The sequence below is a fragment of the Cyanistes caeruleus genome, chromosome 3 (genome assembly GCF_971803275.1).
Source record: "Cyanistes caeruleus chromosome 3, bCyaCae1.hap1.1, whole genome shotgun sequence".
Classification (NCBI taxonomy): domain Eukaryota; kingdom Metazoa; phylum Chordata; class Aves; order Passeriformes; family Paridae; genus Cyanistes; species Cyanistes caeruleus.
The window spans coordinates 103265370-103289067 of record NC_141703.1 but is presented as its reverse complement, the minus strand read 5'-3'; the positions used below and the strand labels follow the sequence as shown (position 1 = coordinate 103289067).

Genomic DNA, 23698 nt, shown 5'->3' with positions numbered 1-23698 from the left:
AATGAGACACAATTGAAAACAGGAAAACAGCTTTCAATGGGAAATATAGGAAATACTTGAAAGAATATTAACAAAACAGAAGAGGAGGCATCAGGCCCATTATCCTACAATTAAAGTACTATTAATTTAACTATTTAATTACTGAAGTTCAGTGGTTTTCTATCTTTTCTATGAACATTGCTTTCTGGTTTTCTTCTTTCTATCTACATGCACCCCAAGCCTCAGTTAAAACAAGAAAACAGACTCTGATTTTTTTGTTCTGTTGACTGTGTAACTGTTCTCAGCAGTTTAATATGTGATATCCCACATTAGCTGGAAAAATGACCTGTATAAGATTGTGTGCACCATACCCTGGTGGAAAATACACCAGAATAAAGATGAAAGGATTTATTTCCAATGTGCTCCTTGAGAAGCAGAGAGGAGGAAATAGTGGTCTTGTTATACAGGTGATTTTCATTTATTTGGGTCTGCTGATGATCAAACACTTCAGGCTTTACCTCTGAGAAGAAAAAAGTGGTATCAAAATGATTTTCACCACTTTGTTAGCAGCAGGCAAGCAAAAGGCCTTGGTCTTTAAGAACTCAGTTTTGAAATAAAAAAAATCTGTATATAATTCCTATGGGGTTTTTATAAATTTCTTTTTCTGTGTTTCTCCGTAATGGTTTAGCTACTGCTCTTACTTTTGTTTTTCTTTAGAGCTCTATCTCCAAAAGAACAGTGCATTTAAAATTCAGCATTAAAATTCAGCATTAAATGAATCTACCTGCCATAGTAGAAATCTGTAGTGGTATCACACTTGTTTTTTTTTTCTGTTGGCCACATCTTCATTCTGAGATCCAGTTGGGAAGTGATTTTCCTTGATTTTGAAACTGTCCAATGTTCCCTGTAATACCACTATGGGGCATCTAATTTTTGTCCTGCTTCCATCTTGGTTTGTTCTGCTCTATCCCTTCCTATTGCTCATTCCCAGTGGTAATTCTGCCTCTTTTTCCATGTTGGAAATCTTTGCATCACACATGCACTGGGTACTTCTCCCTTGGTTTACTGACCATTGTTGCTTTTGCAAAGGATTTGCTAATAGTGGTTATGAGACATAGATTTGTTGTTTTGTTTTTTTTAAATAAAGAATTGGCATAAGGCTTTTCTGTTCGATTATGTTATTTGAAGTTTATTTTCATGCAGGTAATTCAATGAGATCCTTGTGTCTTTTACTTAAAATGCTTTAGTTCAGCTGGGTCTGTCTTTGTTCATGCCACAGAGCATTTTCTATCATTCCTTACACTTACAGTTCAGTGGTAGCTTTTAAAACATTTCCCGTGGTTTCTAGGATTAAAAGTTTACTTACTGTACCCTCAGTGGAGGCAAAGAAGTAGAAATTAATACTTATTCATTAAAATACTTTATTTTTTTATATTGTTCTTAGGTACCCATTTTTGGAGAGTTTGGTAAATATTTCCATAATCTGGTGTTAAAAGACACTTCAGAAAATGAGGGAATTGGAATTTACCTTTGGAAAAGCCTCTCTCTGTCCATTGATGAGTATGGAAATGTGCCTTCTTAATAACTGAATTAGATACCAGAAGCCAAGCTATAGGAAAATCATTGTCCTTTGTTTTGAGCTCTTGTAACCTGTGCTATTGAGCTTGAGGAAAATTAGAGGAGGATTCTCATCAGTGGCTTGAAATAAATTTCAAAATTCCCACCTCACTTTATTCTCCAAGAGCTGAAGTAGTGCATCTCCTTATGCTTTGAAATCTGAATTGCCTTTTATTTAGGGACAATCCTGCAGAATTCTAAACAATACCTTCTGTATTTTAATCTGGGAAGAAGAAGTTCTGTGCCTTAGAGAACATATTGTCCCATGATATTTGCTGGAAGTTTATACATAGCAAGATTTTTCTTTATGTATCTTGGCATACATTTTTAGTCACTTTTATTCCTGGAGACCAACTCCTACATCATTATAAGTTCTATTATAAATCTAAGAAAATGTCAATATTCCATCTGAAGGACAAAGCTAAATGTAGAAGTTGGGTTGTGCTTTACACCTACAGTGCTCATCCTATGCGGGATGCAAAAGCTGACGATTTTGTGTCTTTCAAAAAATAGCCCAAGCACATAAAATAAGAGTTGAAAAGTAGATTTGCACTCAAAGGGTTGTCCTTTGCTCTTCCCACATAAAGTTCATCCCCTCTTTTTTCTGCTCATTATGAATACACAAAGGGCATCCTGCAAAGCCTTCTGTAATGCACTTTTTCTGAGTGCCAGTCAGATAATACAGGAAGAGCTCTGCTTCATATCAGAGATGGGACTGGAGGTGAAAACCAGACATGGTTGGAATTGCCCTTGTGTAGCTGCAGAATGGCATTTCAGAGCAATCTGGCCTCATCAGAACCTGGGAGCACATTTAAAGTATCTTTAGGCAGCATCTCTCTCCAGGAACAGTGATTCTATGTTTTTTTTAAAGAACCTGTTGTATTGCTTGTAAAGAATTTCTAGCATTTCATTATTGTGATATAAAAAATAAGTATTTCTTCTTTAGGTCTGCAGGTATAAGGTGCAGCTAAAAACCTCCAACAGGCACAGGTTTTGATAAATAATGCATTATAGACTGCAATTTGTAATTGCTAAATCATCAAACAAACTATATAAACATTTGGGAGTGGCAGAAAAATTATTGAGCCTGTGAGGTGTGTATATAATTTTTATATATTGCTTCAGCAGTGTTTTCTTGGTTTTTTTTTTCTCATAAACATCAGTGTTTTCAAGACAGCTTAAACTAATGGATATCCTGAACTTATTATATGGACTCTTGGAAGTCAAATTAACATACATTTTGGGAGTTGAATTTTTAAATTATAATTTCATGCTGTGTGTGATGACTTTCAAGTTGTGCAGAGCTTATATTTGCAGATACAGGTTAGGCAGCAGATACAGCTTGTAGCTGTGCTAAGTTTTCATAAATCCTATAGCAATAATTTGAGCTGATCTGCTTTTTCATGCTAAACACGGTTCTGGGATTTCAGTATGTTTAGAAACATTGGCTTCATAAGCAGTCATGTGTTTCTAATTCAGCAATTTTAATTACAGGAAATCTAATGATAATGAATAGTAACAAAACAAAATATAAAGGGAAAAAAGACAAAAGAGAACTTAGTTTCCATCCCAAGAAAAGAAGCCTTTTGGAAATAAACTGGTGGCTTTACACTGGAAAATTCATTTGTTGTATTTTGAGCATATATGCTAACTGTCAGCAGCAGTCTTTTATTTTATTTTTGCTTTCCTTTTTGTTTTCTATTTGGTTCCCTTTTTATGGCTACAAATATCTATTTAATAATTGGGAAAACATGATGGTAAGGCCTGATCCTAAACAGGAAGGCAGCTGGTACATTAAGAGTCTGGTAATAGGATATCAGATTTTGTCACTGCCATAAAATCAGTAATAAACTTAGGCAAGATTTTGGCCCTGTTGAACAAGAGTTCTGCCATTTATTTCAGTAGAGTCAAAATTTCATTGCTGGGGTGTGATAAGTAATAGCCTGAGTCAGAGTCTGTGGCAGGCAGAGGAAAGCTGCCTCTTTGGCTTGCCTTGGCTGCAATGTTTGTGGTCCCTGTGCCCATATCACAGCAGGATCCAACCTCTGCCACTTGTGCCTTTCCTAGCAGAGTATCTGATGATGGAACAGGCACCACAGTTCTCTGCTGTTGGGTTGGTTTCCTTTTGTTTTCCAAAAGTGGTGGGAAAACTGTTTGAAGGAGTTGCTGATGCTGTGTTCTCTCTGCTCTAACTTTTAGTAAAGACTTCGATATACCAGTTTTGTAGGATGTGAAAGAATGAAATAACTAAGAAAGAAATCTTCAGCAATTGGCACCAAATTGAGCATGAGAAAGATAAAGAGTAGGATCCTAGACTTGGAAAACTGGCCAGTTAAAATATCAAAATATCTAATTAGAAATAAAAGACAAATTCATGCCATTGTTGGGGAACTGTGGAGGTCATTTGTTCATGGTGATTCATTTGGCCATGAGCAGGGGCAACCTCTGTTAGACAAATTTCACTCAAAATTATCTTTCATATAGAGCATAATCAATTAACATATCACAAGCATGTCATAATTAGCATTTAGCATAATCATGTCAAATGTTATAGCTGATGAATTAGCTTTACCTAACCCCATTGGTTTATTTGTGGGCTGCATATCCTGGCAACATACATAGATTTAGGACATTAAGAAAAAAGTGAACCGCTAAGTGATGTAGCAGCTTGTCTGGTAGCCACTATTTTGGAAATATAATCATCAAGTTTCAAGAATACAAACTTTCAAAAGACTGCAAATTTCAAGTAGTGCCTGACAGTGACATACTTAATGTGACTTACTTTTTTAAAGGGATCTATTGAATTAATTTTCAAATTGACTGCAAATTCCTTTTAACTTCAATGTAATTCAACTTCCAGTTTAAGAGATATTTCTTCATAGCCCTTCTTTTGGAATGTTCAGTAGCAACAATGATGTTAGAAACTTTAAATACAGTAAAATTTTGAAACCTATTTTGTAGTCTAGAGTGTTGTTTGAAGAATAAATGAAAACCTAAAGGGCTTGTTTTTCACACCTGAAATGCCTTAGGTTTTAAAGAAATCTCAATGCTTTCCTTTGAAACTTACAAAAAAAAATCTGATATTTTTAAACCCCAAGGATCTAAACTGAATCTCTCCCAGCCATTTCTGGTTTCCCTGTGCATACTTATGAGCAAGGATCAGGAGACTAAGATAATGCGAATTTCTGCCATCTTTCTTTTTAAGTTAAAACATCTTGATTCGTTTCCTTATTTTGTTGTTCTTGATGTCATGCATGCTAAAAGTTAACTAGAAAGATGGAAAGGCATGTTTGCAAGCCTATGAACTTTAGCCATTTTAGTTTCTGATGTTTAAATACAGCACATTATGTGCATGATATGTGTAGAAAACTAATGGGATACAGTACAGAAGATGGAACCAAGCTCTTCTATTCAGTGAAAAGTTGACTAACAATTCTATTAAAAGGCAATTTGAAAAAAATTACATATTTATACCTGGGGGTGATCAGCACTGAAGCAGGATGCTCAGAGAGACTGTGGAGTCTTGGGCCTTGGATCCTTTATTTAAAATCTGTATTTAAAATCTGATGGACACAGCCCTAAACAACCTGCTCTGACTTACCCCGGTCTGAGCTGACTTGGCCCAGGCAATCTCCAGAGGTGCCTTCCTGCCTCAGTTTTCTGTGTGAATCTGTAATACAGTCTTGGCTAATGTAATAACTTTAAAAAATGAAGGAGACTGTAAGATAATTGTCTTACAGAAACACAAATCAAACAGATTTGGAAATGGTATTAGTTTAACTTACGATATAAAATATATAGATAATATGTATTTAGGGGAGTATTCAAAGCCAACCTTAAAACAGAACTTGACAGTTTTCTTCCTAATTTAAAAATCAAAGTATTTTTTCATTGTCATCAAAAACAAGAGGATTCTGAAAAGTAAAACTATAGAAGTTGAAAAAGCAGAAAAGTCACAGTGTTAATGCTGTGTTTAAAACCATGTCCTAGAGGCAGACATTAACCAGCTGAAAAGCACGTAAATTAGGACCTTTTTAAAATGCTGAGCTGCACAAATCATTCATAAAATTGATGCATGTCGACTTTCCACTTCTTTTTTTGTCTTCTTCCATTGAAAGTGTGTTTTCCCCTGGAAGCTGCCCCAGTACTTTAGGAACGTGGGTCTGTCCCTGATTCTGGAAACTGGTGTGTGTTTTTGTGCAGAGCTAAAGATTTCAGTGGGGTCCAAGTGTGATATGATGATGTTGTTAACAGACTTATTTTTGTACTGGTGTGGCACTCAGAGCCTGAGCCTGGAGCCCCTCATTGTGTCAGGTACGCTCAGCACAGAGCAGGGGACTTTCCTGCCCAAGGAGCTTCTCCTCAAGCACACAGTCAGGGTGAACTCCCCAGCAGCTTCCATGCATGACATTGGTAAGCTCCACCTTCCCCTAGCTTTCTAAGGGGCACTTTGGGGTATATCTTTCCTTGGATTAATCATAGTTTTTTAGGGAAACTGTTCTTGACTGTAAAAGGTACAGAGAAGAGAAGAAAATAAATTAGGGAATGGAGTTATGACACATTTGGAGCATCAGAATGAGCAGGTGGAGGAGTGTGTCTGATATCTAACACTTTTTATAGATATATATAGATAGTGTACTTGCATGCCAAAAACTGCTTTAAAAATGTTTAATTGTTATGTACTAGCAGTAGTTGATAATGTAAAAATTAATCACTTTTTTCTTTTTTTTTCTCTTTTTTAATTCATAGGCACTGTATGCTGATAGCCATGTGAGGCATGCCTCCTAAAATGGTGCCCTTTCACGGCATCATTAGCTAATGTCCTCACCAGTAAACAAAGAAAAAAATCCCAAATTTATAAACAGTTCTTTTGCCTTTAAATTAGCATTGCATATGTAGTACGTGTTTGTTTACCTATTTCCTTTTTTTCTTATTTCTTTTTTTTTTTTTTTTTAATTATAGTTTAAAGCAATAAACCAAAGCTTTGAATAGCATGCATGGACATGTTTTAATATATTCATGAGTGATCAAAATACAGTACAGAAATCACATATGCTGCTCTGTTGCAACTTTCAAGGTTCAATCCATCATTCTGGAACCCAGGGGGCTGAGATTTGACATCCTGCCTAGAAACCATACTTCAGATTGGCTGGAACCGTGCCATCTCATGTTCAGGTTAAAAGAGCAGCTGTAATTTGTCTGGGTAGCACTTTAACTATGCACAGCAAATTGTAAAACCCATTTTCAGTAATAAACTGGAAGATAAAATAGGTCCATTTGCTTCATTTCCTGATCCATACAAGATTTTCATCATTTTGATACAATACCACTTGGAGTTTGATCTTATAATGATGCAGATTTTTATAACAGTCTTTCTCAGATAAGCAGTTTTATTTAGCCTATATACACTAGGTAGAAGATTTCTCTTTTGGCATTTAGTAGAAGCCTTTTTCTATTGTTCTTTGGAACTGAAAATATGAGAAAAATTTCATAGTAGGAGTTAACTTTATATGTGATTGCTACAATAAATAAACCCCAATTGTACTCTTTTTCAATTGTAAATACCATTTCTCTTTTTTCCCCTTTTATGTCTCAGTAAGGCTTGCTTGCAAGGAAGTAGCAAATGTAAGTATTCTCAGCAATACAGTGAGATGTTACATATATATATATATATATATATATGTGTGTGTATTATTTTTCTTTATGGCTTCAGCTTGTAATTCTTTTATATTTCAACATTTAGGGTTTGCAAGCATGATTTTGCCTGAGCAGCAGGCAAAGAAGGGAAGGGATTTTTATGTGTCATCTAGGACCCCAGGAGAATTCATCCCAGGATAGACTTTCCTCTAGGGATTTGCCAATTTGCCAGCTGTGGGCAGCCAGACCAGAGGCAGCCCCTCTCACCTGTATGCAGAGGCTGTGGGTTTTGTTTCAATTCCTTTTGGATGTTGCAAAGTTTGAGTTCCAGCTCTTTGTTTTGATAGAAGTCTACAAAAGCTTTGTGTGCCCGGGGACTGTAAGAGACAGCTTTAAATACCATTCTACTTCAGTAAACAAGTAATGGCTTGACCATAAAATAATTAGCCAGTCCCCTCTGAATCCTTGGTACATTTACTTCACCAAGCTCCCTGTAAGTGTCAGATTGCTGGGTTTTCCTTTTCACAAAGCTATTTCTCTACCTGCATCTCTACTTGGACTGCTCTCAGCTCCACAGACCTCTCTTTTTGGGGTACATTTTCAAAGTCCTGGAGTTCGCTAAACCAAAAGGAAAACACCCTGACACTCTTCCTAACCTCTGTGCCCCAGCTCTGAGCTGAGGAGTCACAGACACATCCCTGGGTGCTGCCCATGCATCACCAGGGAAGGCTCTCTCCCTTACCCTTCCTTCAGTACCATGAGCCTTTTCGATGCTGTTGGCAAGACGCTTTTGCTGTAAAAATTGTTGTAGCTCAGCCTACCCTATTGGAAATACATTTTTGCAAGATGTTTATTTCCTTTAGCCCTTTGAAAATGCCTCTGGATTAAAAATTTATGCAGTTACACTGTACCTGTATCTGGTAATTTGCTGGGGTAGCCAAGCCAGGGAAAATGAAATGTATTTCTGCATATTCCTTCTTCCCCTACCACAGTGAAGTGAGAACAGGCTGCAGGGTAGCATTGTGTGTCTTGGTGGCCACACAAGCACTCAGTATTCACTGGAGACTTGGAGATACGACAGCTGCATATAAATATGCATAGTTGGAGAGATTCGTGCTTGTGCCTCGTTCTAGGGCTGATTGGCTGTGGTGCTGCCCCTGCAAATCAATGAGCGTTTCCCTTGTCTATCAGCTGCTCCCTTGCTTGGAAGCAGACAAAATGGTTAAAACACTAACAGCCCACAGAGGGCTCCTGAGTGAGGGAGACTTGTTTGCTACAGCACTCAAAACATTTCCCTGAATCTACAGTAGCTCTCAGTAGATGAATTTAGCACTCAGCAGATTAATTTAGCTCCCAGTGTGCTGGATTTAGAAAGAAAAACTAATATAGATGAATACATTCTGTTCAGCCAGCATATTTTGTTTTGCAACAATACACATGTCTTATTTGAACTGCAATCTGGTTGGAAAGCATTTTGCGAATGGTGCATTGGTCATAAAAATGAGTCATGCTTGCTCATTTTTTAAAAAGCTCTCATCTACTGCAGAATGAGGAAAAAGGTATTGAGCAACTCACTGGAGAAAGTATTGGAATTCCAGACATTTTTGATGAGCTCTGGGCAGATTTTAAGGTATTCATATTGTGTTGCACAAAAAAAGCAGCAGCTTCCCCTTTGTTACCTGTGTGTCTCAGTACCTGATGTGCACCACCCTGCTCAGTGTGGCTGGGCCCATCTGCCATGTGGGCAGGGTTTCCCTGCAAGCATCTACAGGCTGGAAGATGAAGGGCTGTCCAATGGCTGCTGGGAAGAGCTCAAGTGGGTTAAAATCAAGATACAAAATCTCTTTTTTCATGACTTCATTTTAACCTTTAGCTTTCTTCCTTAACCTAGAACGTGTCACAAGGAAAGTGGGACTAGATTGCTTGTGGATAAATAACAGGGCGGCTACTTGTTTATGATAACAGTAATGTTTACTATTTCAGGACCTAAAAAATAGAATAAAAAATAAAGATATAAACTAAAAATGTAAAAAAAAAAAAACCCTCAAAAAAATCCCAGGAGCTGATGAGATCATTTGAACAATTTTATTTGAACATAAAATGGTCAAGAAAATGAAAAGAAAAATGCTGTGATATGATGAGCTGGCTCTCAAAAATATTATCCTCAGTAAATGAGTATCTTAAAGGAAAGACTATCTCCCAACACAGATTCCAGAGCTTTTCTTCACAAAGTATTTCCACTACCAGCAGCAGAATGATGGTTATAAAACATTCTTTCAGTCTATCAACATTTTTAAAAGGAAAAAAAACCCACATTAAAGAGTGGGTTGAAGAGCAAATAACTCCTTTCAGCTGAGTTGGTGCTGTATAGTGCAGATCTAATTTACTGGGGAGGATCTCTGCTGCTGCCATGATGACTGCTTTATAGCAGTGATTCCCAATCCTATTTGATCAAAGGACTACTGAACCTTTTGGAGCACACAAACCAAAGACCTTCCTCTTAATGACAGTGCAGTGGTTTTCTTTTAACAATAGATAAAAATGAAGCAAAACTTCGGAAGTTCTTGCGGGGTTTGTTTTCCCCACTTGCTTGTGTACTGCCTTGCAGGGGCAGAAATATGCATATGTTTTCTTCTCTGTTTTTAAATCCTACAAGATTTTTTGAGTTTATCTTGTGAATATCTGACAGGCTACCAGCAGCTTTTGGTCAGAATGTCAAGGAAGACCACAGAGGGCTGGAGGCCTGGTTCCTATGTTTGCCTTGCCCACCAAACCACAAAGCGTTCTGTGCACAGTTGCTCTTCCTTCTAGAGGAAAAATTCTGCTTTCATTAAGAGACTGGAAAGTGGAAATCTCTCAGGCATCATGTGGGATTATACCAATTCTCCAGTGAGGAGGATGAGGCAAAGTGGTGCTTCCACTGGACATGCAGGTAGGCAGCAGTGACTCACCATGCCTTTTGGCTCCGCTCTTCCAGGAGGAGTGGGAACGTGTTAGGAGAAAATCTTACTACTGGAACAGGAATGAGCAACCACTAGCCCACATGGACCTCACTGGGAGCTGCAGGAAGGGGCTGGAGAGAGATTGGCACCACACTGCCCTGGCAACCCCTTGTCCCTGGCCTTTGCCCCTGCAGCCCCCACCCCCAGTGAACAAAGGATGAAGGTGTAGAAGACAGGAATTTTTCTAAGGGGTCAGCAACAATGTTTGGGTCACACTGGAAGCAAGGAGAAGCTTCTGCTGACTGAAGTCCAGCTTTTTCTTGGTGCTAGTTTTGAGTCACACAATCTCCTTTTCCTTGGCCCTCTTAAGGTTGTTTTGTAAATAAACAGGAATCACGGAAAGTTAATCGTAAGTCACAAAGATGTGACTGCACTTCTGCAAGGACTCTGTGAGTGCTGCAAGGCTGAGTACCCTAGAGCACTAGCCTGTGCAAATGTATTGAGGGGGGATTAGTAGTTAGCTTTACTTCCAGTAGTCTGAGATTTTTGCAAATAGACCAAACTTCAGTGTCTCCTCTGCCATGGGACAGCACCAGACAATCCTGCTGCTGCAAATCCTTACCTTCCACAATCCACTTCATTCATCTCCTCCTTTCAAGGCTTTTTGTGTTCTTGGCAACAGCTACAGAGGAAATTAAAGGCTTTACTTCCAGACTATCTTCAAACATGGAGGCCAGTTTCTGAAATCCCATTGTAAAAGCTTCAGTTTTTATTGTTTTCTGTGCTTCCCTGCCAAGATCTGCTTGCTGTGGCAAAATACCACCATCTGTAAGATATATCAAACTAGATATATTTTAGTGCATTGGTACTTGAGAATACCATACGATCATCCATGGCCGTGTTATGGTTTAATTGTGCCAGACTTCACAACGTGCATTCTTGTTTTAAATGTTTAAGTGTTTTTTTTCTCTTTTGGTTTAGTGTGGCCCAGCTTAAAAGTTGCAGCTTGGGACACATCCATGAGTTGGGCTAATTTCATCTAGATCTATTATACATAAATGGACAATGGGGCTCTGATGTGTACATGGAAACAAGGGATAACATATATTGGTACAACTCACTTGTCTGTACATTATAAAAGTATAATGTGTCTCTGTACATTATAAAAGTATAATGTGTCCCCAGCAGTGCAGCAGCAGTGCTCCTATAGATTCTCATAAAGAATATTTGCTGCTATAGTATTTATAAATGTTAATGGATCTCAAAACTTCCTCTTGATATTACAGTAATACTTTTTACTTTTGTACAAAAACAGTTTCATGATCATAGTAAATGAGTTTAGGAAGACAGTTATTTCTTCCCTGGATCACAACTTGCCATTTCTTCCTCTTCCTGTGATACAATTTTAAGCTGGTATTTTCAATGTTCTTGATATTCCTTAGCAGGTTATAAATGATAAAGTGAACTAAGAAAGAGATGTTTCAGATGTACACAAACCCTGCTATGTTATGGGAACAGGTCCAAACAACCAATATAGATGCAGTTGTTTAAAAGGACTCCCCATTGTCAGGTATTATTTTCATCTTACCTTGAAAAGCTTAGAGAATAAACAATAGGCTGAAGATGACTAGCTCAATACATGGGATGTGGAAGGTATTTAATATCAGTGAAGCAGATATCCTATTTAATAAACTTGCTGCTATTTAGGAAAAAAATATTTGTGTTTTTTTGAAGCTCATATAAGCTTGGATATAGAAGTTTTACAGTTTTAGTCCTAGGAAACAGAAATCTTGTTTAATGAGGAACAAAAACATTTTATCTCCTGCAGTTTTACCGCTTCACTGGAAATCATTTTTATTTATGATTTTGTCTGCATTAGGCACATGATTTACAGGTAGTGTTTGCCTTCATCACCTTTTCCTCCTCATTCTCCTGTCTCTTCCCCTCACTTCAGCAGACTTACCTGTCTGATAGAGATAATAATTTGTAATAACTCTCTGTCTGAGGAGTTGTACTGGCAAAGTCATAGTGGCTACCTCTGGCTGCTATCTCTATGTAGGCAGTATTTCTTCATGATATAGTGGAGCTATCTCATTTAAACAGACTCAGGTGCAGAGAGAAAATCCCAGTCTTCAGTAAAGACAGTGGGTATCACTGTCCTGAATACAGAAATGTTTAGAATTTTTATTTTTTGCTCCCTATTTGATGAAAGCTTTGACCAAGGGTGTTGAACAGTATGGTGCAACAGGACATAATTTCCCAAGGAATTAGAAGAAATAAGATGGTACATAAAATAGCATGGATTTCACAGTTGCTTTGGAATTCTGTACAGAAACCACACATAGTATGTTTCTTTCTTCTCCCCTTTATTCTAGCTTTTTTTGCTTTTCTTTAACTGCATATGTTAATAGCTGTAGGAACATAAATTTTTGTATCAAAGACTTAAAAATGCTGCACGCAGCAAAATACTACTGGCTAACCAATTTCCATCTAAAGGTATATAGGGGGAGGAAAAGACACTCCAGTTTTTGTTCTCAAGCCAGACAAGATAGCTCATTTCTGCACAGAACATTCCAAGGGCAGCAGGAGAAAATCTGCATAAGATTTTCTGAACCCTTATCACTCAGGAAGTGGGAGGAATGGCCTTTAGATTGGCATTCTAGTCTGGGTTATCAGAGACTTAGTCGTGGTTCCTGAGTTATCGCAGATATCCTGATGTTAAGTAGCATAAGTAGTTTTCCAATGCCTCAGTTCCCCATCAGGTAAAAATAGGGATCTCTTACAGGGCTGTTGTGGGCATAAATACCTAAAGCTTGTTAAGTGCTTGGCTTATATAGCAATGAAGCTTGTCTAAGTACCTCAAAGCACAGTTTAGGCTGGAATGTGTGTATTATGCTGTATCCATGCACCAGGGATTCATTAATACCTTGGAAGACAGAGGCCCAATGCACCTCAGAGGATGGAAATATCAGCAATGCACTGAACTGCTCTTGTGCAAGAACCAAGAGACACTTCTTGGAGGAAGGCAGTTCTGTGAGCTGTGCCTTGACATGACCTAAACTGAAAATTATTGAATTGCTTGGTCCAAGGAGATGCCAAGGAGTGAGAGAAAGCTCTTATAAAATTCTCCATTCAGAGAGGAGGAAGTAGAGGAGCAACACAAGCAAGTAGTTTATAAGGGGAAATATTTCTAACATGGATGTTTCTTTTGGAAGTCAGACATACAGAAACAAAAAATGGAAGAGACTCAGGCAACAGGATGCAACAACAGAAGGATTTTTCTCCTGTTGCTATAACTCAAGACATAAAAGGGGAGTTGGAAAAGGAGAGGGAGAATATGCTGGAGAAGAGGGAGAGAGTAACAGTAGCAGCTACTGAAATACTGATGTATTTAACTAGTAAAACACTAATGTTGTGGATGAACTTGTGCAGAGGACATCTGTAGATCCATCCACAGAAGGATTAGAAATCAGAACATTTCTAGTGTGCAGCAAAAAAAAAAAAACATTTTGTGTGAGAAAATTTCTGTATTAGAATAGTAAGAAGAAGAACAATTATTGAAATACTTCTCTCCAGCTGAAAAACCTCTGCAGAGATTCTGTCTGTATTAGCAGAAGGAAGAAGGGTGCTCTAGAGATAACAGAGCTCTCTCAAGGTTAAAGGCAGAGGTCACGGTGGTGCTGTAAATTCCACCAGCTCCAGTTGTCTGCTCTGGGCCCCAGGAGGAGACCTGGGGCTGGCTGTGAGAGGGAGCCAGGCTGCCCGTGGGCGACAGAACCACGGCTTGTTCCTCAGTCAGTGCTGCACAAACTGCATCGTAAGTCTTTGGCCATGGAGGCAACGGGCTCCTGATGTAAAAATAGTTATGGGTGGGGGATGTGACTTGTGTGAAAAAAGCCTGAGAGATGAGGCAGTCAACAAAAAGGAGAAGCAGCAGGAATACTAGAGCTGTACCGGGAAAGATGAGCTGGAATTTTTCTAAGAACAGATATCAAAATTTTAAGGTAGAGAATAATCTTTAGGATAAAGTGTAAGTATGGAGAGTATGTGACTGGATTTGGAAGATGACATTTTCAAGAATTATCTTTGAGAATCTCAGAGATTAGAGGGGTTTTTTCCTTGTTTTATGCTTTTCTTTGCTTTGCTAAGACCATTCAGTTTCATAGGAAAAAACAAAAGTATAGAGTGACATGTCATCCCATCTCACCTCCTGTATTACAGTACATTCGGATAGATTTGCTAGCTGAGGTTTTTGTTTGGTTTGTTTGAGGGGATGAGCAGCAAACAGAATATAAATTTCTCCTGTTCAGTCACACTAGTGAAATAATGAACAATTTGGCATTTAGCTCTCAGGTCTATGTACTATTCCTGTACAAACCTTTAAGAAGGTTTAAAGTAAATACATTAATAAATATTGAAAGCATAAAACATCTGGAACATTTTAAAGATGCACTGAAACATAATGTGATTGTTTTCTATTGGGCTAATTATACCTATTATGAATTTTTAAAAAATCCACTTTGCAGCCATTGTTATGCAACTTGTGGCTTTTCTGTTCTTTGAAATTTAGTTTTCCATTCATGTGGTACATTAAAAAATGTTACAAGACAAACAACAAAGCTCAACTGAAATAACACCAAAAATCTTAACCAAGTTACTCTACTAGATATATAACTAATATAATGCTTACTGTTCTGTAGGTTTTTTTGTTTGGTTAGTTTCTTTTGATTTTTTTTTTTAATCTAAAAGAAATGCTAATGTAGTAAGCCAGAACTGAGTGGGATGTGCTTTGTTTCTTCTGGTGTATGGTTTAATGGAGCTGCTCTGCACCTATAGTGAGGAAATTAAGATCAGTTTGTGAGCTACTATTCCTGTGTAGTAGTTTGTATTCACCAGTGTGGAACAGGATATTTTTGCCTCCTGCTAGCACATGGATGGGGGATTTCTTCTCCATCGGAAGACACTTCAGACCCAGGAGAAGCTGCAGGGAACAGGAGGAAAGCAGAAATTTGCTGTTTGCCTGCTGAAGGGAGAGGAAGAGGGTGATTTCCAGAGGGGTTGCCTGGCTGTAGATCTGCTCTGGGTACCCCTCAAAGCTGCCATGGGGAGTGAACTGCAGGGAATGCTGACTCAGTGGGAGGTGTGGATGTGCCTTCCAATCCTCCTCCAAATGCAGTGGAGCTTTTATTTCTCTCTTTTTCTGCTAAAATGAGTTTACAGTGCAATTCAACCCCTAGCAAATATATTAAAATCAATATTGGTTTAAATATTTTAGGAGGAAAAAAGACTTAAAAGACTTTGTCCTTTCTTTCTGTAGCAGTGAGTGAAACTACTAATAACAAAACAAAAACAGTTATATAAGCTTTATATTGATAAGTTGGTCATTGCTTGTGTATTGTTGTAGGACCCTGACTGCAATTAGCAAAGCCAATGTTTGAGCCTAGTTCTACCCCTAATTTATGGACTGGGGTGGTCTTGAAGTCTTACAAAGTAGAATAGATCTCACTGGGAAAAGTTTAATTTTTACCCCCAAATCAGTTATAATTTGCAAAAAACTTTAAGAACTCAAATCCGTTTAACAAGACATTTGATTCATTCTTTTGGATTATGCTTCTGAGTATATTTTATTATTCAGAAAATTATTTTTTTTAGAAATTTGAGAATCAATATAATGAAAATACCTCTAAATAGTTTGTGGTTTTTATCACACAAATGCATGAAAGAGATTTTGGTTCCTGTCATACCTTAGTATTTACCTGAAATATAAAAAATACCATAAACACATTTTTTTGCCTACAGAATCATCCAGTCCAGGTTTATTAGTATCTGAGGTATTGGTAGGTGATTTCTTCATGACTTTTTTAATTAAATATGACTTGTCAGTCTTTTAGATTGACTCTGTTCAGCTGGAAACATGCATTAAAAGAGAGGTTTTTTTTAAAACATTTAAATTCTATGATTGTCAGCATTTTTGATGACATTTAGAGGATTTTATTAGCTATTTTTGCATGCACTTATTACCACCTCCAGTATTATTAGCTTTTTCCTCCTGAAATATGTAAGTTTGTTGAGTAGAGCTACCAGTGTCCGAGGAGCACCAGGGGAACCCTGGGAAGGCTTGTTAGGTTTAACTGGTTGTATTCCAGGGAAGTTCTACAGATAAAATTGGGAAAATAAACACCATGACCCCAAGAGTGATGTATCAAGGCATATCTGAATCCAGCTTGAGAACAGGAGCCCGATTCCAAGCTGGAAAGCTGTGGGTAGCTGACACAGGGGTTAAAACAGTTGCATGTTGAAAGGCAGGAATCTGCAGCCCTCAAAGTTCACTGGACATATTTGTTACTGTGTTTGTAACCAACCAAGTGTGTTGCTGGTGTTAAGAAGGTGTATGAAGTCCATTGCAATGTTATACAAAAAAAAAAGACCATAAGAACACTGTGCAATGAATTCTGTGCTGTCCTGAAATACTACCACAAAGGTATTCAACTGAGATGCTTCCTGTTTCCACTACTTCTTTAAGCAGGAATCTAAACTGATAAATTTCTTTTATCCATGGTTTGGTGGAGGATGTACAAAGCCATATTTTATAGAAGAAGACTTGAGTCCAGAATAATAAAATAAGGTTGATTTTAATACTTCCCAAAGTCTTTACCTTAATTATCTAGTGTGCATTTCTGTGGGCCCTCTGTTCTTACTTCTTGTCCATTTTCACATAAATGGGTGTGGAATAGGATGGAAGAAGTTCAGGAATTAAAATGTGCATTTCAGGATTGTTTGTGCTGAGCTGATTTTAATGTCTACAGGACTAGGGTCAGAAAAAAACAGTTTAATTATGTACAAACAAGAACTCCAGCCACTGATAAAAGTAACCTCAGCACTGATGAGTGTTGCAAAATAAAGATCCCCCAGAAACCCAGATAATGGCATCTTTGTTCCTAACCCATGACTTGTACAAGTCCTGATACTTCAGGTTTAAAAATTAACAATGTGGACCTGAAGTGAAAATAATACTTTGAAAGTGGGGATGAAACAAACTCTTCCCTTTTCATCTTTCCCCAATGATTTGCAGGCAAACACCACCCCAGGCAACTTCCGAACTTCCATAATTGCATTGAATTCCTTGTTAATTGGGCTTTTCTCTTGCTTTTGAATTCTTTCTTGGGTAATGCTTTATAATGATTTGTGTGCAGACAATAAATGTAGATATTTAATAGGATGAAGGCTCCATATAAAGATATTTAGCCCTTAACTCCCATTGAAATCAATGCATTTCCAAATCTTATTATGACTTTAAATTAATATGCATAAAATAGGATTATTATTAAATGTTTGAGGGATAAAAAGATAATAAAAACACTGCTCTCTTCTAAAGGGATTGTGAAAATTGTATCTTTAGAACTGCATGATAATTGTTCCTGTAACTTGATGCTTTTTACATCATATGTGCTCAATTTGAAAATAAGAATTTGGTGACTGTGTCTGGAAACTAGAAGGGAAACTTACTTCGTTTCTTGCTTGGAGCTCATCACAAGTTAAAATATTCTGTCCTTCATCAGACGATGATGCCTGTTCCTCCAGAGCAAGTGGGGATAACTGTGATGCACTAGAAGGTAAAGAACTGAAATAGTTTTCTCTAAGCAATGCAGAGATAAGTTAACTAAGGAGGAGTGAGCAGTATATTTTGCTCTGAAACAGGCTGTGATGCAATATATGAGGCAAGTGGAGCTGCTGCTTTTTTTTTTTTCCTGAGCAGAGTCATAGGTTCAGGGATTTTGTCTGGTTCAGGAGTGATGGCAGCAGTGTCAGCATCAGCAGGGATGAGTGGCCATCACAGTTGTGAGACCTGGCCAAATCTGCAAAGTGCATCCCGTCTCTCATGAGAGCGTTTACTGTTGCGAGTTATCGTGCACATCACGTTGTTACTGAAAGGAACAGCAGAAGTACCCACAAGTCTAACAAGGAAAGATAGTTTCCTCTCTAATACTAAAGAAATGTAATGATCAAGAGCATCCATGCTTGGTTCTGGAGTCTAACCATGAGTGATTGAGGTTGGTGGGACATAACTGGTGACCCAACAACAGTGTCAGGAAAAAAGGGAGATGGACAGTCATTGGCAAAGGTTGTTGTCTTTTAGTGCACATAGTGACAGTCCTTCTCATGCAAACATGGCTTTCTTAAACAGAACAGATTCTGGTTATGTTTTCTGTTGGTTTTAGATTTGGGGCTTTTTGGTTGGTTTTTTTCATAGTAAATCTCATTCCAATGTAGGACTTCAGAATAAAGGATTATGTACAGCAGATTGTACAAAAGCACACTCAACAGATTTTTTTATCTGTTTTCTCATCATCAGTCATCTTTTCCTTGTTTTTTGCATTTGCTCAAACTCTCTTGCTGTTAAACTCTTTTCCTGCTCTTAGATCTGAGCAGAGAAACTGTTTTATCTACAGTTTGCACAGTCCAGTGGTGCAGATCCAGTGCCAGGGCTGTGGTTTAGGACTCACATGATAAGTCTTTCTGAAATGAGATAGATGTTCTCAAAAGTCACAAACAGGAAGATGGGCTGAGGAAATGGTGAGGACATGACCCTTTCAGTTCAATGTTGTTTGACCTAAATCACAGTTTCTGAATTAAGATAAACTAGACTGACTGCATCACAAAGATGCCAATATAACAAAGAGAAACCTTTAAGCAAGATGTACTCTAGGGTTGGCTGAATCCTGGGCTGATTTGACAGGGTTTGCACATTGTCTGTGCCTTTTCTTGTTGCTGTTTACTGGTTCATTCCAAAATTCTCAGCATCATGGCCAATGGTTTCCCTTTTAGTGAAAAATGTAAGGCATGTTGGCCAACACACATGCATGGAATGATGTTCCATATGCCAGAAACTGCTCTCTCAGATGACTGGTAGAGAGGTGAAGGGACTGTGTTTTTGTGTCACCATAATCCTTTTCAAGAGCTTTTTTTTTTTGACACTTCCAATTATAAGGCTCAGTTTCCAGAGTCCAGGATTGAAACTGTGTTTCTTTCTTTGGAGTCAATAAATGTCTGGTGAAACAGTCCCAAAAAACCCTTCTGTCACACCAGTATGAAGAAAGGATGGCATGTGCTGTCAGTTGTTCCCTGTCCTTGAGGAGGATCATCTGCATCTTCCAGCACTGGGGCTGGAGATAATGGTTGGCAGATATCATTCTTCCTAACAGAATTTCTGAAGATTATATCCAATCCAAACACACTTCTTAGATATTTACTTATCAAGAAAATTATTTGCAATGTGCTTGGTGTTTTTTTGCAACTGAAGCCTTTGAGCAGGGCCTTGAATATATGAAGTCTGGTATAATACTGAGTCCTCTGAAAGAAATGAGCCCATGTGACCCAATTTAAGCATTCATTTTTCAGCCTGATCTCTTGGCACCGAGGTACTCATCTGGCACAATGTTATTCCTGCAAAGGAATTTGGTGAACTTGAGTTGCGCAGTCTTTGAAACACAGTCAAAAGCATTCATGATTAGAACATATGGACCATAGCAAAATTATGATATTTTTCTATGAGGATTTGAATACTACTTGTTTAATATCTCTCCAGACCACAGGTCAATCAAGGAAATTTCACAAAACATCAGTGATTGAACTTCCTGAATGTTTGTCATTCATGGGCTGGAGTTCCCATGGAAATACTGTGTGACCAAGTGATTAACAACTGTAGCATATTCTGTACTCATTGAAGAAATAAAAGTTGCTCAGGAAGGATAAAAACTTGTTATTTTTTGATGTTAATATTCATCACAATAACAGTCTTAATAATGTTCTTTTAACATTATATTTATTTGAAATGCTATAGAAAGTACAGTAACTCTGTATATTTCAGTGCCCTGAAGAGCATTTAATGAGAAATACATGCCTTTTTTTTTTTTCCACCATCTGAACGTCTGAGTATCCTTTGTTATGATAGTTATACATTTGGATTTGAATAAAAATACACAAAAGTTGATACCACCTATGTGACAGATACCCTTAAACCTTCCTTTGAATAGCATGGTTTGGTATGTCTGTTTGGTTTAGTTCTGTTTATAAATGTAATCCTGCCACGCAGTCAGGAATTGTCTGAACAAACAGGGACCTGCTAAATTTTAGGAGGCTTTTCATTTAGAATGATTTTGCTGCTTGTAGTTTCTATATAAGAGTAACCACCCAATACTAAAATTTTCATAAAAAATATGGGAGAGATAAATAAATATATAAAAATATATTAAATATAAATTAGTAATAAATATATATATATTGCTATATATAATATATAATGAAGCTTTTTTTCCTCTTTGCAGGTGTCTTTTACAATATGTTCTGCTCCAGCCAGTGAATTTTCTTCAACTGGCCAGGTAAGCAAATATGCTTATTTATGCTTATTAATGTGCTTATTTATATGTCATATTTTTATTTTTTTTAAGAAAAATATTTTCCAGACATTTGACAACTAATTCTGAGAGACTGGTGTTCTGAATTGTTGAATAAGATTTTCAAAATTTATTATAAATGTATTCAAAAAGCTTTTGTTAGTTTTTGATTAAAAAAACTCAAAACCAAAACAGTTAAAATTTTAAGAGGTCTATAATTTTCAATTAGAAATTTACCACATTTCCCAGATGCTTGAACTTTAATTGTTTGTCTCCTTTCCTTTTCTTCCTGTTTCATCACATTTTACATTGATATTTATGGGCTTTTTTGTTTTTTTTCAAAGTCTTACAACTGGAGCTTCTTTTTGCTATCAATTTCCCTCTACCTACCAGTATTTCAGCATTGCAAACAAAAACGTCTGCTGAGAACTCCAGGGTTGGTATTTTAACACCATGGGAATGGCAAAACAATGCTCTAGTGACAGCTAGGAAGCAGAGATGGCTTTGGAAATTTAAAAACACCATTTCTGAAATTAACAAAATACAATTCAGAAATTAATGAAATCACATGTAATCACCTGGTTTGATTGGTACCAAAAAAATTAAGGTAAAGCACCAAATTACACTCTTACTGTGCCTTGGTTTGTAGGCTGAATTGTGTGTTTTACCTGTGAAATTTCAGTTTGGCTGGCTGCTGTTGTAAGTAGTTTGCAGAAAACACCATTTTTGTTCAACTTTTTTATCATTATGAGGGAGTTGGGCAGCATCATTTGCATGCAGCACAGCTTTAATGTTGCCTACACAAATATGATACATTTTTTATGCTTTTTTTAATAGAATGATATGGACAAAATGAATTAAAGTTGCTATTTTGGATGGAATATTATGTTCACAGTATATATATGTGTGGTTTGCCTTATATTAAAAGTTTTGTGCATTCTCATAGGCATATGTTAGCCATGGCTAGAATAACCAAACACAGCCAAAATAGTAAATAAGATCATGGTGTTCCTTTGCAAGTCTTTTTCTTATTTTATGTTGAAGTAGTCCATAGCTCTACCTTGTTATCAGTACTGTTGATCTCACCTTTAATTTAGATAAACTGTTCTTTGATCATCTTCTCATCACTCTAACTTCTTGACACTGGGTTTTTCTGAGGTGCTGCCAACACTTAAAAAGCTTTCTCAGTCTCAGTTCACAAAAGAGAAATTTCATCCCTTTGGATTTTCTCATGAAATCTTTTTTAGACAAATTGCTCCCAATACCTTTTATGTCCTTTAAAAAATGGATGTCAGTTTCAGCTACTGCTGCCTTTTGGGTTTGCCTAGTGTGATATTCCTGGGTTTTGTTTGCAAGTTAGTCTGCAATCACCCTTGCAAGGAAGGAGAAAATCTTGGTTTAAAAATACCTAGTGATTTCAAATGTTAGTCTTAAGAACTTTTCAAATTAATTTCATATTAAAAGTTTGGACAACTGATCAAAGAAGGAAAAAAAATATATTATTTTCACCCCCAAGATCTTTGCTCTCTTTTTCTGGATCTTTGGCATATCCAAATTAATCATTTCTCCAAGATTCATTACTCTGGTATTTTATTATGGTATTTTGTTCAAAACATTGTAAGATATAATTATCAAAAAGAAATGAATCCATTAATATAACTTTAGCAGCTCTAGCAAAAAGATGGCTGTTGATATTGTCTGATCTTTTTCTTCTTATATCAAAGTGTCTCCTGCAGAATTTGTCATGGTGTTTGCCTTACAGATATAAATTGTAATGAAATTGTAACACTTTGATTGACTTTGAATTATAATTGGTTTATTCATCAATATGAGATATCCAAGAAAGCAAATAATTTTTATTCAGATAGCTAATTTAATTTATTTTTTAACAGTCTCTGTTTCTTTAAATATCATTAATCATTTTTCTGAAGCAAAAATCAGTGCAATTTAGAGAGATTTCTCCAAATATATCTTTGACAGGACAATTTTTTTTTAATTATTTTAATTAAAAGAGTGAAATGAAATTCATCATCAAAACTTTATTTTTTGTGAATAAATTATTTTCTCCTACCCCATCCCTGTACTTTCCATACTCTCTTTCTTTGGCCACCACTCTCAAAGATTGCCTGGTCTATGTTTCTGGATAAAATGTGTCTGGCAGTCAGTGACATTTTTTTCACGACAACAAGCCCAAAGACAGACATTAGATCCCCAAAAGAAGTTTCATACAAACTGGGCAAGCTGAAAAGATCTTTGAGATCTCTCTCAACCCAGACCATCCCATGATTCTGTGATTCTCTGAACAGTTTGCTCTCCTTACTGACTTCGTTTATGGCCTCCTTTGCCCTAAATGATGATGCTTGTAGGCTTTATGAAGCATAAAAAAAGATAAATAATAAAATTATTAAAAAAAAGATAAAAAAATAAATAAAAAAATATAAGAAGATAAATAAAAGATAAAGATAAATAAATAAATAAATATCTAAAATAGATATTTCTGCTCCATGAGCATGATATATCTTTGCAGGTATTCTGTACATTTCCATGAATTAGTTGTGTCCCAGCTAACAAACATGTCTGTGGTGAAGTAACAGGCTTGGCTGATGTGGGTGATGATCAGCAGCTTGACATGGAGGGCAGTGCTGGTCTTTAACACTGGTATTGAAATGCAAGCTGATCTGGCACTTTTCATATCTCATTACCAACTTAAAATGTAAATCAAAGTATTCTAAAGATTATTCATGTTTTTGATGTGTCCCCTGCTCTGTTGATATTTGTGGGGTAGGATGCTGTGAGCCTGCATGACTGCCTGGTGACTGAGATATTGGGTTGCTGTTGCAATACTGCACAAGAACAGAATTTTCCATAGATTGTTGACCAGCAACAATTCTTACAAGAATTAACACTCTGACAAATAGCTGTATTTTAAAGTTTGTCAGGCTACTGGCATTCTCAGAGGCTTTGAAAGCCTTCTAAAAGTATGGTTGCATTGTTATTAGAAAATTTCAATGCAGTATAACACAAATTGAGAACCAGGAATTACCTATAACAGAAAATGCAAAAGGAAAAGACTTAATTTTTAATGTTTTCATTTTACATCTTTTGAGCAACTGGTGGCATCTTATGTTT

General features: G+C 36.9%; 1 protein-coding gene across 11 annotated transcripts in view; it reads left to right on the top strand.

The window, feature by feature from the left end:
* LOC111941251 (uncharacterized) overlaps positions 1–23698 on the top strand; it is a 337983-nt gene that overhangs the window by 253086 nt on the left and 61199 nt on the right. For 10 of the 11 annotated variants that reach the window (XR_015285175.1, XR_015285176.1, XR_015285174.1 and 7 more), the window contains one exon: positions 20501–20554. Coding sequence is in view for 3 of the 11 variants with exons in the window: in XM_086883483.1 (XP_086739609.1) it covers positions 20501–20554 (54 nt within the window). In the remaining 8 variants the exon portion in view is untranslated. Of the gene's footprint in view, positions 1–13851; positions 13993–20500; positions 20555–23698 lie in introns of those variants that run through there. The other variant, XR_015285181.1, reaches the window with a different exon arrangement.